Source organism: Antrostomus carolinensis, unplaced genomic scaffold, assembly GCF_000700745.2.
Source record: "Antrostomus carolinensis isolate BGI_N321 unplaced genomic scaffold, ASM70074v2 scaffold3920, whole genome shotgun sequence".
NCBI classification, from domain to species: domain Eukaryota; kingdom Metazoa; phylum Chordata; class Aves; order Caprimulgiformes; family Caprimulgidae; genus Antrostomus; species Antrostomus carolinensis.
In genome coordinates, this window is record NW_010286289.1 from 1 (window position 1) to 17249 (window position 17249).

Below are 17249 nucleotides of genomic sequence, written 5' to 3' on the forward strand. Positions count from 1 at the left end.
CCCGGCCGCCCCCCGTGGGGAAGAACTGAACTGAACGCGCTCCCTCTTTGCCCGGGACACTCGGTGAATGCGTGGGTAAAGCGGCCCAAGGGTGGTGGAGGCCGGGTTTTGCCGGGCGTAGGTCGAGCTGCCGCGGTGAAGATGCCGGGAAGGTTTGTCAGGTTGGTGGGTCAGAGAATGGGTGTCTCGGTAGGCAGCGCTGCTTTAAATCCGAGGGTAAAGGAGATCCCACCGAGAGTGATTCATTTGGACGTATGAGAAAGCACGTAGCAGCCCTGGAGCTTCCTCTCTTTCGGTTATGGAAAATGGGTGGTTTCAGGCTCAGCGTGTGAGACACCAAGCAGGTTGCCTCTTTTAAAGGCTTTTTTTCTTCTGCAGTGCACACCTTGGCTCTTCTTCAAGGTGGGATTTGCACCGTTCAGTTTCTTCCTGGGTCTGTTGGTTGCCAACCCTTTTGCTGAAGTATCAGTAGGATATTAAAGTACAGTGACTACCATAGATTTGTTGTTTAGAGAGAGAATGTAAGGAATATATTACTGTATCCACTAAAGATTGCTTCTAACTCCTAGAAGAAGCTTCTCCAAGACAATGCAAGATTGATTCCCCTCCCCCCCCTCAGATCTCATAGTACTGAGAGAAGCTAATTTAAAATAATAGGCTTGTAGGCCTCCGTGTACAACTGATATTTTCCATTAACTCTTCGACTTGTAGCAGTTGTGTACCTCATTTTCCTGGGGCCCAAGTGACAGCATGTTTATTACAGGAGCTGTCACTCCATGTAAAGGGGCAGCAGGTAATAATTTTTCATCCATCTCTGCCTCATTCACTCCCTATAGTGCAATTTTTTTTTTGTTATATCAATGCAAATTTGCCTCTTCTTAGGCTGTCTGAAGCCTACCTGACTATAAACCTGCTTCTTGTGTCTTATCTAGGTGTCTTTAACCTTTTCCTGACTCAGGTTTCTTTGATCTAGTATTAGGCCTTTAGGCAGAATAGCTTCACTCAAAATAACAAGGCTTCTAGTCTTGTGACCCAATATGCTAGAATGTAAGATAAGTTGTTTTAAGTTATCTCACCTCTTATTCCCCAGGTGTGTATACACAGGCTTTATCTCTGAAGTCTTGCCAGAATGAAATGGAATCTCAGTTATGTTTTTAAGCAGGAATATTGTGTTCTCTGGCAAGTTTATTGTTGAGTTTTGTTTTTTTTGTTTGTTTGTTTTAGTTTAAATCTCCTGCTAATCAGAAATAGAATGTTTAGCCTCTGAGCTCAGTTGGGAGAAAACAACAAATATTATTTTTAGCCTTGCAAGAATTTAGTTTAGTGTGACATCTAACCCGTGAAATTATGATGAAAAAGGCGACTGAAGTAATCAAAATAATTCAGACACCTATCATGCAAAGCTTGGAAATGCTATCAAAAGACCAATAGCTGTAAGAAATCTGTTATACCCAAGTCTCTGCAGCATAAAATTCCATCTTGTAAATGCTGTCAAGAAGAAGGGAGAGTTCACAGTGCAATTAATTCACTGAATAGGAAGCTTGTGCTATGTATCCCAGAACCTGGTGTGTGACCAGCCAAAGAGCAAAGCCAGTTTGGAAGCTATATGGGCTTGTAGTAATTTAAGCATTACTCAACACCCTTCTGGCATGGAGCAGACAAAGGTGAAGTGACTTACAGGCACAGGAATAGACCTCAATGTGTTGCAACTCGTTTCCCAGCTACAGCTGAATCTCATGCAGATGAGCCTCACAGTCTGGGAAAACCCCTAGCTTTCTCAAACCTACTCTTTTCTGGAAAGAGGGAGAAAGGGAGGGAGTTGTGTCTTTTGTCCCAGACTTTTCTTGAAGGCTACCGTTTTATTTTGACCATTTCCTAGAGTTTCCTATAATAGAAGCCTTTTTCCATCAGAGATGAGGACCAACAAGGACAAGGCCCTTAATTTCACATCCATCCTAATTCAAAGTTTTCCAATGGTAAAAGCAGTAGGCTTTAGTTCTTCAGGCTTCCTCTTTTCCCTATATACACTGACAGCCTTTTGTTTGTGAGGCCTAGATCTACATTGATGGGTCCAGACTGACATGAGCTCTGCAGCATGTGCCCTGAGCTTGACAGATAGAAACCAGTTCTCAGCTGGGGGGCTGTATATCCACATTAACACAGCGCTGTGCTGAGCAAATCATGATGGGCACGGCCCTGGTTTCTATGCAGCTGTGCCCCAGCACAGCTGTATTGCTTCTGCATCAGACTGGCTCACATCCAAAGGATCAGTCTTGGATGTGCTATAAAAGTCCTGTATTTGGATATCCTAGTTGCATACTTGTACCAGTCTGCACTGCTATAAAATAATTTTTTTAATTTTTTAATTTTTTTTATTTTTAGAATTATCCTTCATGGTCCAAGTATCCTCACTATCAACAATTTTTTTTTTCCAAGAACATTTGAGATATAAGGCATACCAAAAAGTTTATAATTTTATCATTTTTAGGGATAGAAGCATACTCATTCTTAAATAAAACTTGAGCTCGAATCCACATGCTGCAAGGTCTGAATTTGTAAAGAGGCATCAAATTCACATTTATGAGGAGGTTTAATGTAAAAGAGAGCATTCACACAGCCAAATTCAGATGTCCAAACAACATGAGGCTGGTCCCTTCCTGTCTCCTCTGCAACCAGGGAATATTTCTTCCAGAGGCTGGAAAGCAAAAGCCCAATTTGAAGGAACAATTTATGTGAAAACAAAACATAGTTGATCATTCCTTTTCCGCTAAATTTAAATGGTTGGAGAATCGCAGGTATTTAAATCTCCACTCTGTAGGAGATTGATATTAGGCCTCAGTGAAAACTCAGGGTTTGAAGGCGGGCAGTAGAATAGGACAAATGCAGTTGGTTATTACCATTATGATTACAAAGGACAGTGAAAAAAAAGTTGGCGTTCTGACTGTATCCTTATTTACTGGAAACTTGAATGAAGTGTGTGGTGGGAATAGAGAGATTTGTGTGTTACAACAGAACTGGGGAAGCTATCTTGTATTTGCATTTGCAGATTCTCACTTGTGTTACACTATCTTGTTATCAAAACAGTGTATTAGGAAACAAATGGTCAAAGCTGATGGTACTGCATATGGGTACATAATTTCTTGAAGAGACTATAGTGAATCCAGCATTTGCTTTGAGTTTCCTAGTACTGGTATGTTAACCTTCTCTGTTTGTTTGTTCTCTTTTCCTTAAGTGATAGAAACCACCTTCTAGAAGAAGCAGACAGATTACACAAAGCCAGATTTACTTACATTCTGCCAATTTTGGGAATTTGCAATGAACCTGAATTTCTGGGGATAGTAACAGAATACATGACAAATGGGTCATTAAACCAGCTTTTACATGGGGTAAGTGTACTTACAGTCTTAAAATACATTCCCTGGTTGTTTCAAGTAGATTGTGATTTCCATACTTAAGGGAAGTAGTATAGTAAAGTGTATTATTAATAATATGTCAAATTAATGGATGGTCATTGTCACTAGTAGTTTTGGTGCTCAGATAGACTTTCTATGTCCCGAAAAGACAACCAAACTCAGCAGACTTTAGTTTTATTATACTTTTTCCTTTAATGTTGTGATGTGTAACTGGCTTCATGTTGAATTATTATATACAATCACTTTTCAAATCTCTGTTGTTCTCTAATTAGAAGCTGGAATACTTATGGTAACTTCAGCCTGGGTTTCAGAATTATTGTCAATGTAAATATCACACAAAGATGAGATTTTTTTTCCCTGAATTTGAATTTTTATTTTGACTTTAGTTTATGGAAGTCAAATATTGCTAATCTACTAGATCTTACTCTGAGGATTAAGTTCTCCTGTGCTGAACTCAGCTCCTCGCATTAGCATGGTCTGAGTATCCAGTGTTGCTACTGTAAAGCTACTGCAGTTGTTTATCAACAGCACTGCAGTCTCTTCAGCACCTTTAATCATTACATACCTTGTGCTTAAGAGAGCTTAGCTGTGTGTTTTTCATAAAGGCATTAGTGTCAATGCAACTTTTAAGATTTCAGTTGAGTTTTACTGCCTTTTTCTTGGTGTATTAATATTTATAAAGGTAGTATTTGTGCTTAGTTTCACTACAGCTTTTTTTCTTTTTTCTCCCAATGTCAGTTGAAGATATGTCAGCCTTTGTGTGGTACTCATAATCTGTGGGTTGCAAGTTTTATGCAGGAGTTCATCTGTAAATCATATTTCCATATCGAATCATAGAGTGGTGTGGGTTTGAAGAGATCTTAAAGATCATCTAGTTCCAGTCCCCCTGCCATGAGCAGAGACACTTTCCACTAGACAAGGTGGAAGCTGGCCTTGAACACTTCCAGGGAGGGGGCATCCACAACTTCTCTGCACAACCTGGTCCAGCATCTCACCACCCTCACAGGAAAGAATTTCTTCCTAATATCTCATCTAAATCTACCCTCTTCTGGTTTAAGCCATTAACCCTTGTTCTGTCACTACCTGCCCTTGTAAAAAGCCCTCCCCAGCTTTCTTGTAGGTCCCCTTCAGGTACTGGAAGGTCACTATAAGGTCTCCCTGGAGACTTTTCTTCTCCAGGATTTCTCTTCTCCAGGCTGAACAGCCCCAACTCCCTCAGCCTGTCCTTGTAGGAGAGGTGCTCCAGCCCTTGGACTATCCTCCTGGACCTCCTCTGGACTCACTTCAGTAGGTCCATGTCCTTCTGATTTTGGGGGCTGCAGAGCTGAACGCAGTACTCTAGGTGGGGTCTCACAAGAGCAGAGGGGCAGAATCACCTCCCTTAACCTGCTGACCACACTTCTCTTGATGCTGCCCAGGATACAGTTGGCCTTCTGGGCTGCAAACTCACACTTCTGGCTCACGTTGAGCTTCTCGTCCACCAGCACCCCCAAGTCCTTCACCTCGGGGCTGGTCTCGATCCATTCTTCACTCAGTCTGGACTTGTGCCTGGGGTTGCCCCGACCCAGGTGCAGGACCTTGCACTTGGCCTTGTTGAATTTCATGAGGTTAGCGCAGGCCCACCTCTCAAGCCTGTCAAAGTCCCTCTGGATGGCATCCCGTCCCTCCAGCGGGTCAACTGAACCACACAGCTTGGTGTTGTCATCAAACTTGCTAAGGGTGCACTCAATCCCACTGTCCATGTCACTAGCAAAGATGTTAAACAACATCAGTCCCAATACCAACTGCTGAGGGATGCCACTCATCACTGGTCTCCACTTGGACATTGAGCCATTGACCACAACTCCTTGAGTGCGACCATCCAGCCAATTCCTTATCATAAAACATAACTACATCATAACTACATCATAACAGGAAACATAACTACATCATCATAGTAGTGATGTAGTTATAGTAGTATATGATGTAGTTAGTAGTATATACATATATATATGTACATATATTCGATATGGAAATATGATTTACAGATGAACTCCTGCATAAAACTTGCAACCCACAGATTATGAGTTATATACATATATATATATGTATATATATATGTATATAACTATATATGGGTGAGTTAGTAGTATATACATCATAGTAGTATGATGATGTAGTTATAGTAGTAGACACTACTACTAATCATACATAACATGATTAACATTTATGTATTTGTTTTAACAGCTAACCAGTCTTAATGCTCAGTTACAATTTTTTAAGGAGTTCATGTAATATATATTTTAAAACATTACTGTTTGTCCAAGTCACTTCTTTGTTATTCTAAAAGTCTTTGTGTTGTGCTGTTAGATCAGAAAGAGGATTATATTCTGGTTTTGCGGTTCTGTCTTGGCAGAAAGATGCATATCCAGACATTCCCTGGTGCCTAAGATTCCGCATTCTCTATGAAATTGCTTTGGGAGTAAACTATTTGCACAACATGAATCCTCCGTTGCTGCACCATGACCTGAAAACCCAGAATATTTTGCTGGATGATGAGTTTCATGTCAAGGTAGTTATTTAATTTTTATGTTCTTCAGCATCCAAAATGAGTGAAAGTGTTTTAATTATTGTTGAGGAGGAAGAATGAAGATGTGGCCATACAGAGGGAGGTAATAGTATGCCAGATGTTTTCTTCTATCCTTGCAGAAAGAACTTTTGAGTTTTTCTTTTGGAGACTCTGCTTTGCTTAAGTGTGGATTTGATCCACCTGAAAAGATCAGAAAGCCAGAATTGAGGCTGTTTCTGCTATAGCAGTAGCTGATACTCTGTAGCAGTGATGCTCTCATGTGGCAACCTTCCAAGGGTGGCTATGTCTGGCCATTTCTGAGAAGCAAATAGGAAGTGTTCCTGTGTGAGATGCTCAAACAAGTTAGTTCTGGAGGACAGTAGATCAAATTTAAATGTTAATACCCTATTTTATATTTATGATGCAATATGTACATACATGTTCTGTTAGTGTAGTGTAAGGACATGTAAAATGTAACTGTGAAATCTAAACATGTTGGAACATGGCTTCTGTGAAGCAAGCAAGCATACATAGAGAAGTAGCATTAGTTTAAAACTTTAATTCTACCTTTTAAAATATTACTGCCATGATGTAAAAAAGAGACTAAAAGTACTTCTGACAAAGGTTAGGTGCTTCCATAATTGCAAGAGTTGGGGTTTTTTTTTGTAAAAGATCCTCTGTTTTTAAAATTGATAGAGTATATTATTGAAGTAAATGAGAAATAAGAAATATTTTGCACTTAATTTATACTTGAATAGCAAATGCTTCAGTTCTTACCATGAGATGAATCTTTTTCTGAGTCCTTTGAGCAGAGATCCAGTGCTGATTTCTTCTTTCTCCATTGCAAAGACATTTTTCTTGGCAGCAAGGTGCCTTACGCAGCTTTGTCTCTGCTCACACCCTCAGCAGGGCATGCCTCCTCCTACTCAGTTGTGCAGGCATTGCCATCTCTCGAGCTTCCTGATAAACCTGATTGGGGAACTGGTCCAAGTAATTTTTTTATCCACTCTTTTTTTAATCCCTAATAGCACTGGTGTGGTCTGGTCTCTGCCTGACAGAATCTAAATAGTTGCTTTCCTGGAACAATTAAAGGGAAGAGATTAACTCTTGCATAGGTGCCCTACCTCCTGTAAGGAGTCTCTAGAAGACTATCCTTAGGGTTTTTAAGTGGGTTTTTTGAGTGAAGCAAGATTTTCTAAATTGGGACAGCTGGCAGGAGATGCAAGAAAGGTTATCATATGTGCCAAACAGAAGTATTGCATTTGTATAAAAGTAACACCATTCATAGAGTGCTTCGTGCTGTCCCAGATCTACTGAATGAGCATGGTAACGCAACCAGTTACAGTGAGTAAGGCTTAATGAGAGTGAGTTGTAGAGAAACAAAAGTTCTTTTTCACCGTTTATTTTGACTGTACACTCTCCAGAAAGCTTATTTCTGTTATCTTAGTTGCCACAGTGCTTGCACAGACATCTTTGTTGAAAATAGTTTTGCTCTTATGCAAATGTTGGACACGTGTCGAGCTCGTAGCTGGTTACTTATCTTTCTCCCTTGTATGCCGGACACTCTGCAGCTTATCCAGCAAGCTTGTTCTGCTGGCTGTTTGTCTTCCTACCCGTAACCTACTCTGCCGTCCTGGTCTCTGACTGAAGTCAGTTAATTCTTTATGTTGATGTACTGTAAACTCTGTAGGAATGGACAAAAACCCAGAGTGCACAGTAAAGAAAATATTCAGCAACATTTTGCAGCACAGAATTTCAGATTTTTTAAATTTTTTTTTAATTCAAGATTTCATAGTTTTGGTGGTGAGGTGGAGTGCCCTAAAATTTTTCTGAGAGCAACTGTCTCAGGATACCTGCAGGCTAAGTTATGTAGAGCTATTATGATTTATATTAAATTTGTGTTTTTCTCACAACCAGGAAGCTACAAGTACTCAATGGCTTTTTCTTTGCTTTTTTTTAACCAAATAAAGTTATTTTCTTCATACAGGATGGGCTTCCATAGCAGATTCCCCAGCCATAGAGTATATGAGTCCTTCCTTAAAAGAACAACAGGATAGGGCAGTGCCGTTGAGATAGCATGAGTCATGACCTGGGAATGCTTTCTGAACGGAGCTGGTGTTTCCTGTTGCTAGGGTAACCACATACTTTTGTGTGTCAGGTTAAGGACTTTAGTGACCCGTTCTTTCAGGCATATTTCAGAAATTTCTAACAATGATCAGCAGATAAATCCAGTTTTTCTTCTCAGAATGACTGTTTTGTCCTTTCCAGATTGCAGATTTTGGCATGTCAAAATGGCGTGTCATATCCATGTCACAATCACGAAGTGAAACCTCTTTGCCAGAAGGAGGGACAATTATCTACATGCCACCTGAAGATTACAATCCCAGTCAGAAAACCCGTGCGAGTGTAAAACACGATATGTACAGGTAACTCATGTTGTTCTCAAGTGGGCTTTGCAATCTGAATTCACATTTGATTTACTGAACTTAGACTTTAATGTATTTTCAGCAACTTTGTTGTTTTCAGAAGTCTCATAAGTGTATAAGCAAAATGAATTGGGGAAAACAGAAGTGAGTGGTAGCTGGATTTGATCACCTGGTTCTTTAGGAAATGCTGTGGCAAGTGTAACGTTCCAGAAATTAAGATAAAACTACAGAAACAGACAGAGGAGACTGGTTTCTCTAAATGAGTGTACACATAGCAACGATATAGGGAGGCAAAAACCTGTTCACACCATAATCTCAATGCAGATACCCTTGTAATTTGTGCACCTCAGTTAACATAATTTGCAGAATGTACTCAGGGGAAAGAAGAAAACATATTTTTGGAAAGGGGTTAGGAGAAAACAGGGTAATGGGATTGGAGGAAGTATTTAGAGAGATCTCCTTAAGGAAGGTAGATTTGTGTCAGTCAGTTCTGAGTAGTAGAAGTAATAGAATAGGAAGTAGAGTGGTGGCGACCCATATAACAAAACAGTAATTGATCTTAGGGTATTAGAGTTAGAGTTAGCTAATCTGAAAAGGCTTGTAGAGCTCAAAGATTACTTGAATGATCCTGGAGGGAATGGTCATGTGTAAATGGAGACTCAGGAGGCATGAAGAGGCATATCACTGACAAAGTCCCTCTCTGTTGCACTCTACCACCTTTACCTTCAGCTGTCTTTATATTTTGGTGAGAGATGAAGCAGTCTCAGAGGGTCTTACTCACTTCCAGGCAGACTGCTGTTTCTCTTAATTATCCCTTATGGGGCACACAAAATTCACTCCTTGACATTCCTGTCCAAAGGATAGAGATGGTAACATACCTGCTTTCCTCACCCACTGACGATAAAATCTGGACTAGGAAGACATTGAAAAGGAATAATGGTATATTATGGGGAAATAAGTAGCAGTGTGATGTTATCTCCTCTGGCTTCTGGTTTTAGAAGACTTGAAAGTGTGGCTTAATGAGTGAGCGGAGGTGAGGAAGACAGATGTTTGTTAGAAAGAAAAAAAAAAAAAGGTGTGCAAAGGAATAACAACTGAATGGGAGAAAATAAGGGAGAAAAGACCAGTAGAAGTCCTTAGAAAAGTGGTAAATTATGAAGGAAAGAGATTATTTGAGGAGAGAAAAGAAACTGACTCAACATTGTAGAGAGGGAAGGCAGGAAGGCATGAAGGTAGAGAGACAGTGAAGGAAATTACCATCAGAAAGCTCACACAGAAGATCTGTGCTCAGGATCAGAAGGAGATGCTATGAAGCAGAAATTAGAAAAGAAAACATGAATAGTGTAAAGGGGAATCATCAGGAAGTGGTATGCTGCAAGGTTGTAGAATTGCAAAAATAATCTTTAGTTGTAAAGACATTCCAAACCGAATGAAAAGCTGGATGTTTCATTAATTGACCACAACCTATACAGCTGAATGTTGTCGAGATATTGCAGCTAACTTGCAAGGAAGGATTTTTTCTGAAAGAATCAAATAATTTAAACAACAGTCTAACATCATTAACTTTTACAAAAGGAACAATTTGCCATGCCAAAAAAACCAGCCTGCATGAATTTCTCAGGAATGCATCAAAAGCAGGCTTTGTAATAGGGAAGATTGCTTTTATTCAAAGTTACTTGAAATAAATTTTATCATTGATGAATGTTAAAATGTGAATGGAGTAAGTAGTTAGGAAAGCTCAATTTAAGTGATTGATTTTAAGCATCAGTTATTTTGTTCTTACTTTTGTTTTTTTTTTATTCTTCCTAATTGGAAGCTGTTAGATGATATAATGCTGTCCTGGTTAGAGGCAGTTAAATGTAACCTATATGTAAAATTTGGCACTTCTTAGGGATATAGGAACATACTGTCTTTGTGTAAAGGAATTTGAATAGTTGAGCAAACATTTATTCTAATAAGTGTAATTCTTCTTTAGCAAGAAAATAATTCTTTGAGTAGTTTCATTTTTTATTGCTTCAGTGGGAACTGGATTTCAGTTTTTTTGAAGTAACATTTTAAAAAATTTTCAATCCCTTTTTAAATTAATTTACTGAAAAAATAAAGGAGTGGAGGTAAGCTTACAAGGATGTGCTTGACATTGGAAATCAGGTCCTTAAATAGTGAATATTGAAGAGAGTGACTCGTCTACTAAAGAGGGATCAGATTTGTATTCACTGAGCCACTTCTCATTCATGTTGATGTGAACTGAAAAAAATTTCACTGGTTTGAGTAAGCAGACATGTATTCAGTCTGTTGGCTATAGCTCAAGGTGATCTTCCTGAGAGTCTCTTCTGTAAAAAGAATCTTGTGTGTAAAAGTGACATCTCTCCCTATAGAGAAGATTGCATATGTTGAGAGTCTATATGTCTTGGGGGGAAGCTGGAGCATACCTCCCAGATGCAAGTCCGTATCTTACCTGGCTCTGACTTTGTGTTGGGATAGAGGTGTGGGTGAATGCCACCCTTCCTGTTTGTACCCTGCTTCACATGGGAATGCCAGAAAGTGTTGATCTGGACCAGGGAAATGCCACACTATTGCAGTTAGGACAGAGCAGTTGGGACTTGGAGGCTCACTTTAATTTTCATGCTGAGATTTTAATTGCATGTGCATAATTCACAATGTGTTAGTAAAGCAGAGCTAGTATAGATCTGGAATAGGGCTTTATATGCCAAGTACCTTTTCTGTACTTAATATTATTAACTAGTTCTAGTTCACTGGTTAAAATTCCTGCTAGTTTTCATACATTCAGGTCATCATTGTAGTTAACTATAGTCAGTCCTGTGTGTGCATGGGGAGTCATTTTAGCGAAATGTTTTTAGTAAAATGTAAAGCTGAGCACATTGTGTTATTAAGTGTTGGCAATCAAAAATAAAGTCGTCTATACTTTTTGTACTTTGAACAGTTATGCAGTTATTATGTGGGAAGTGATGTCAAGGAAACAGCCATTTGAAGGTAAGGCCATGTCTTCCTTTAATTTATTTTTCCAGCCTTAGTTAAACGTTAAACCTGAGACCTGGGTACATGGGGACTTCATTTTAGGGGTTACTTTTTAATGATTCAATTTGTAAGCTTGTCAAAGAAGACTTTCAGTTACTTTTCAAATTAGACTCTTTTTCTGTTTGTTTGTTTGTTTTTAATTACAGTGTTGTTTGATAAATTAAAAATACTTTTTTTTGTAAAAAAAAAAAAACATAACTTTATTTTGGTGGACTATAAATACTGTGTCTGCAAACTAAATTATTCCTCCTATAGTAAGCTATTTATATTGCATATATTTCTAATGAATGCACGATGTCTATTTTGACAGAAGTTATAAACCCCTTGCAGATAATGTATAGTGTGTCACAAGGACAGCGACTAGACTTAAGTGAAGAAAGTTTATCCATGGACATTCCTCATCGAGTGCTTATCATTAGATTGATAAGAAGTGGATGGGCACAGAACCCAGATGAAAGGCCATCTTTCTTAAGTGAGTTTACCTTGCATAATGATAAAAGATTTTTAAACTGACAGATTTCTGTTCGATGTGGTACTTACAGAGCAAGGTTATAGTCACAAAAGGGAAATCAGAAAGATGTCAAGCGATACATGTGCTCAGTCTTGTTGCATGTGATAAGCTGCTTGTTGGCTTCCACCTTGTCTGTAAACAAACTTTTATGAATGGAACTACGTGTGTGCCATAAAAGTTGTTAGTTGGAGTCTTTTGCATTTTCCATCTGTAATTTACCAGTAAAAAAACAGTGTGTTTTGTTTAACTGCTTGCAGGTTTATTTTTGTTTATTGTTGAAAGGAACTCTTTTTGTTTTGGTTTGGTTTTTGTTTTGGTTTTTTTTAAGAAAGCAGGGGAAGTGAAGTATATAATAAGTACTGTGGGATTTAGGAGCAAGCTGGCAAACACACCAACAAATCATTGCATATCAGAGAAGCTATAGTGACTTCACCTTGTGGTTGCATCTCAGTATAAATCTTTTTGACTGAGACTTTATCTTTGACTGTTCCACCTCCCAGATCAAGCAGGAACTGGTTGAACTCATGCGCTTAACTTTCTCTTTCTCTTTCCTTTGTTCAGCTTTTTGTCTGTGAGACCAAATATAGATACTTTCAGCCTATTTTACAGTGGATTACAGAATTTAGAGAATAAGATTGAAGTGTGAGCTTGTAAAGATTAGAGTGGCCTAGTGTAAACTGGGAAAGTTTTGTTTTCATTTTTGCAAATCTATGTTTGTCGTGTTTAACTGACATACTTGGTGTATGTTGAGTCCAAAATTATCCCCCATAAGATTTCTCCTTAATATGCTCAATATTGTGGTGACTTTTGTCTCTTGTTTGGCCATTGTGTAAAGGTAATTCCATCAAAATTGGCAGAAAGTGATTACCTGCCTTCAACTGTGAAATTTGCTCTTGCAAGTGTTGCTGTTATCCCATATATCAGTGGGGTGAAGGTAATGGTGGTTCCTGCAGCTGCCTAGCTGTGCTTGTTTAATTTGCATGTCCTTTAAAACTTCCTCCCTACTCTTTTAGAAAACATGATCCTAGCAAGCTGGTCGAGGGAGGTGATCGTCCTGCTCTACTCTGCACTGGTGCGGCCTCACCTCAAGTACTGTGTGCAGTTTTGGGCGTCACAGTATAAAAAGGATATAAAGCTACTGGAGAGTGTCCAGAGGAGGCCACTAAATCGATGAAGGGCTTAGAGGGGAAACCATATGAGGAGAGGCTGAAGTTGCTTGGTGTGTTCAGCGTGGAGAAGAGGAGACTGAGAGGAGAGCTCATCGCAGTCTGTAACTTCCTCACAAGAGGAAGAGAAGGAGCAGGTGCTCATCTCTTCTCTCTAGTGACCAATGATAGGACCAGGGGAAACGGCAGGAAGATGTGCCAGGGGAGGTTTAGGTTGGACATTAGGAAAAGATTCTTCACCCAGAGGGTGGTGGAGCACTGGAACAGGCTCCCCGGGGAGGTAGTCAGGGCACCAAACCTGACAGTATTCAAGAGGCATTTGGACACCACCCTCAGACACATGGTCTGAATCTTGTGATTGTCCTATGCTAGGGCAAGAGTTGGACTTGATGATCCTTATGGGTCCCTTCCAACTCACAACATTCTATGATTCTGTGAATTCTGTAGAGAAAGCTGAATTGCCTTGGAGAGGCAACAATGTAGAATAAGAGAGTTACTGAAAGTACTCAAATGTAGAACAGTACAAAGAGCTCTGGCTTAAACAATTCTATATTTTCAGTTTCTCACTGATTAGGTTGAAGATGCAATGACTCAAACATGAAATACTAGGGTTTTTCAGTTGGTTCTGGTGGGTTTTATTTTTAGGATTTGTTTGGTTTGTTTTTTTTTTTTTAATGTTAGGAGCAGAGAGGTCTGCAATCTTAATGTTTCAATTGTAGCTTTGATGAACAGAAGTTTGTTTATTATTTTGAAAACATTTATAGGCATACTTCATTTGAGCTGGAAAGAGTTAGGAAGTTCAGACAGCTTAAAAAAGAAATGTTCATAACTTCATTTTTTTGCATCAGTATAGCAGAGGACAAAACGGGGTATAGCATCTTCACGTTGAGTTTACAGTCCAAAATTAATTACATTACCTTTTTTGAAACATTCTTATTCTTGCATTAAGAATATTTTGAAATGTCATATTATTTTGGCATGAGTCTGGTTTGTATGATTGTAACTTGTGGAATTATTTTTTTCCAAGCAAGAACATGTATCTATTTATAATATTTTTAAAAAATGAAAAAGAATAGGCACATGATATTTCATTATGTATTCTTGTTTTCCTGTGTTTGTTAACCAAAACAAAATAGCAATCAAAGTCTGTGGCAACACTGAAGGAATAATTACCTGGGATATGTACTGAAGCGTGAGCAAGCTTGGGTTCTGTTATTAGTGCCATGTCTGTAGTAAGATGGTCTTTGAAGAAAACATGCATTTTTTTTCCTCTATTTTGCTGTCATAAAAGAAAGAGGAAGTTGCAAAACTGTTTCAAAATTAAGGGAAGTAAAGCTCACTGATTGGGAAATTTTGCAATTATCATAGCAAAGGGGAGGAAGAAACCAAAACACCCAAACCCCCTTTTTGTTAAATAAACTTTAAATAGGAAAGCTTGGTTAACCTGTCTGTTCCCCTTATAAAGAAGGAATAAAGACTACTTATCACCATGTTTCTGCATGTACTTGGAATGTGTACCTACAATTTAATTATAAACAAAAATTAACAGTGCTAGTATATCAGTGTGGAAAATGGAGTGCCAAACCTGTAAAACTCTGGTTTAGCTGATGCAAGAAAATAAGAATCCCAGTATTGAATCTATTTCTTGAAGATAGTAGTGGAAAAAAACTTAGTATGAGAGAACTGTGGTAAAATTTTAGTAAAAATTAAAAGCATGTTAATAAGGATGCAGTGTGATGGATTGCTAGTACAGCAAATGGATTTTGCCAAATGGGTGGAGTCCATAGAAATGCAGTAGAATTGTGATATGGTATCACAATTTCCTGAGGTTTTGCTAAACTTGAGCACGATTTCAAAGAGACATTTTTATAATACAATCATCTCAAAATTTGAAATACTTAGTATTGTAAACCTTTCAGCATTGGAAACCAAGGAAACACAGCACAGGTCACTTGCTTATTAGATTATCGTGTGTCTCCCTGTGTGAACAGATGATTTTATCTTCTCTGACTTGCTGCCTTTGGTGAGCATGAGGGCAGTATCATATGGAATTACTGGCTGTGATAAGTCAGTGCCCTGACTATCACCATCTTCTCTGGCCCTGCTGCACAGCATCTATTCTGGATATTGCTGTGGTGGGAGGCTGTTTTTTTTATTTTTCTCACATAAATCCTTGCACCTGTTCTGGAGTGGGAAGACAATGACTCACTCTGAGGTCTTGTGCTGTTTGGTCCCATTTAGCCAACCAGACTTGTTGGGTCTACCTTGAAACATAGCAAACCCACCAATCTATCTGTTCCAGGAATGCAGGACTTGCAGTCTGGCACAGTCCTGGATCCCTTTTGTACACAGTGCTGATGTGGCCAGATCAGGATAGGATTTCTTTAGCTGATGTGAAACTGTTGTAACAGGTGAAAGCAAGAAACTTCTGTTTAGCAGCCTACATGGTTTGATATATATCAATAGACAAATGACTTTTGTTAATGTAAGAAAGTAGTTTTAGCAAAATGAAAACTTAATTTCTTCTTTAAATCATTCAGCAAAGTACTCTTTCTTTGTTTAGAATGTTTAATAGACCTTGAGCCAGCCCTGCGAACATTTGATGAAATAGCTATGCTGGAAGCAGTAATACTGTTAAAGAGATCAAAAGTAAGTGGCTTTTGTTACAGTCATTAGTTGGTCAAATAAGTTGGTAACTTTTGCTTGCTAAAAGAAATGTAATCCTCACTGTCATTTATCTTATCTTGTATCTGGCTGAAACATGTGTTTGTACAGAGTTGTCATCTGGTCTTATAGCAAAAGTATAATACAGGTAAATATGTCTCTTCCAGTCACTATATGAATCACAATGTATTTACAAAAGTGGAAAGAAAGCAGATGTGAAGCAGATATCTCTAAATATACCCCTGAATCCCCAAGAGGTAAATATTTTACATATTGCATTTGGTGTGTCAGCATCATTAAAGGTCCTGAGAGCTTAAATGGGGGTTAACTTAGTAAGGGGGAATTGTTCTGCAGTTTACTTTCCTATGCAGCCAGGAAAGGCATAAAATGTGTTAGTCGAGCTGAGGTGTAACAAATGCATAGCCATACAGGTGGTGATAGCAAAGGATGGATAAGCTGAAGAAGGGCATGTTTTGTATCTCCTCCAAATGTGGGAAAGCCGTCCCCTCGAGCAGAAATGCAGCACACAATGTCTCCAAATTGTAGGAGTTTGTATTCTGCTCCCTTACACCTCTATGGAGCTTGCTTATATAGCATTGTATAGATTTGCTTTTATATTTTGATTCTTAATGCTGCTGCTTTTGGTTCTTACTAATAGTTAAACTTGTATATAAAATCTTTGTCAGCTTTGGAAAAACTGAAGTATTAGGGTTACATAATTTCTTCTGTTTTACTGTATTTTAATTGTGGTATCCATTGAGCATTTAGATAGTAGGGAAAAGAGTGATGGGAAAGTACTCTGAAAAAAGTTGCAAGTTTGTATTTATTTAATACACCTTTTTAATATACAACTGGAATCATTTCAGGAAACGTATTCTGTCTCCATACAATGTGATGCACTTCCACTTCGGAGCATCTCTCCAGATATATCAAGACTCAAGTCTGTTCCCAAGTCTAATATCCTCTCATCAGGTAGAGATACTCGTGACGTGTAAATTTAAGTTGCCATCACAGCTTTACACTCACACTGTGACATTGTATTTGCATAGGAGAAAGTTGAATCTCTGTTTATGTCAGAAAAGAGATGTGTTTTGTAAACCCGTTCTTTCTGAATGACATCTGCAAATTTCATTAGCGTGCTTCTATTTTTTGTGCTGTGGTCAGTGGTCAAGTTCGTTCTTCCATACTAGTACAATCCCAGTAGTTTTGTCTCTAAAGTTATTAAAGGTCCCTGTGTGTCTAGTGATCTGTAACAATCTATCCCAGCAGAGATGTTTAAAATCCTTTTCTAAAATGATCTTTTACTCACATCAATTGTTTCCTAATCCTTTCTCATTCATGCAGTAGATAACATCTGCTGCTTCACACTAGATAGCATTGCCCAGCTTACTTTCTCTCTCTTTAATGAAATTCAATGCTAGTTGCTATGAGTTCTAGTATACCACTTTTTAAATCATGAGAGTGTCATTTCTTTCACATCTTCCT

At 38.6% G+C, this 17249-nt stretch overlaps 1 protein-coding gene across 1 annotated transcript in view; it reads left to right on the forward strand.

Moving 5' to 3' along the window:
* Positions 1-3232: 3232 nt before the first annotated feature.
* The window catches only part of RIPK2 (receptor interacting serine/threonine kinase 2), a gene marked incomplete at its 5' end in the record, with an annotated part of 16762 nt that continues 2745 nt past the window's right edge, over positions 3233-17249 (forward strand). The window contains 8 exons of the mRNA XM_010162189.2: positions 3233-3386; positions 5809-5964; positions 8230-8387; positions 11329-11378; positions 11734-11895; positions 15664-15749; positions 15932-16021; positions 16631-16736. Coding sequence (XP_010160491.2) covers positions 3233-3386; positions 5809-5964; positions 8230-8387; positions 11329-11378; positions 11734-11895; positions 15664-15749; positions 15932-16021; positions 16631-16736 — 962 coding nt within the window. The remainder of the gene's footprint in view (positions 3387-5808; positions 5965-8229; positions 8388-11328; positions 11379-11733; positions 11896-15663; positions 15750-15931; positions 16022-16630; positions 16737-17249) is intronic.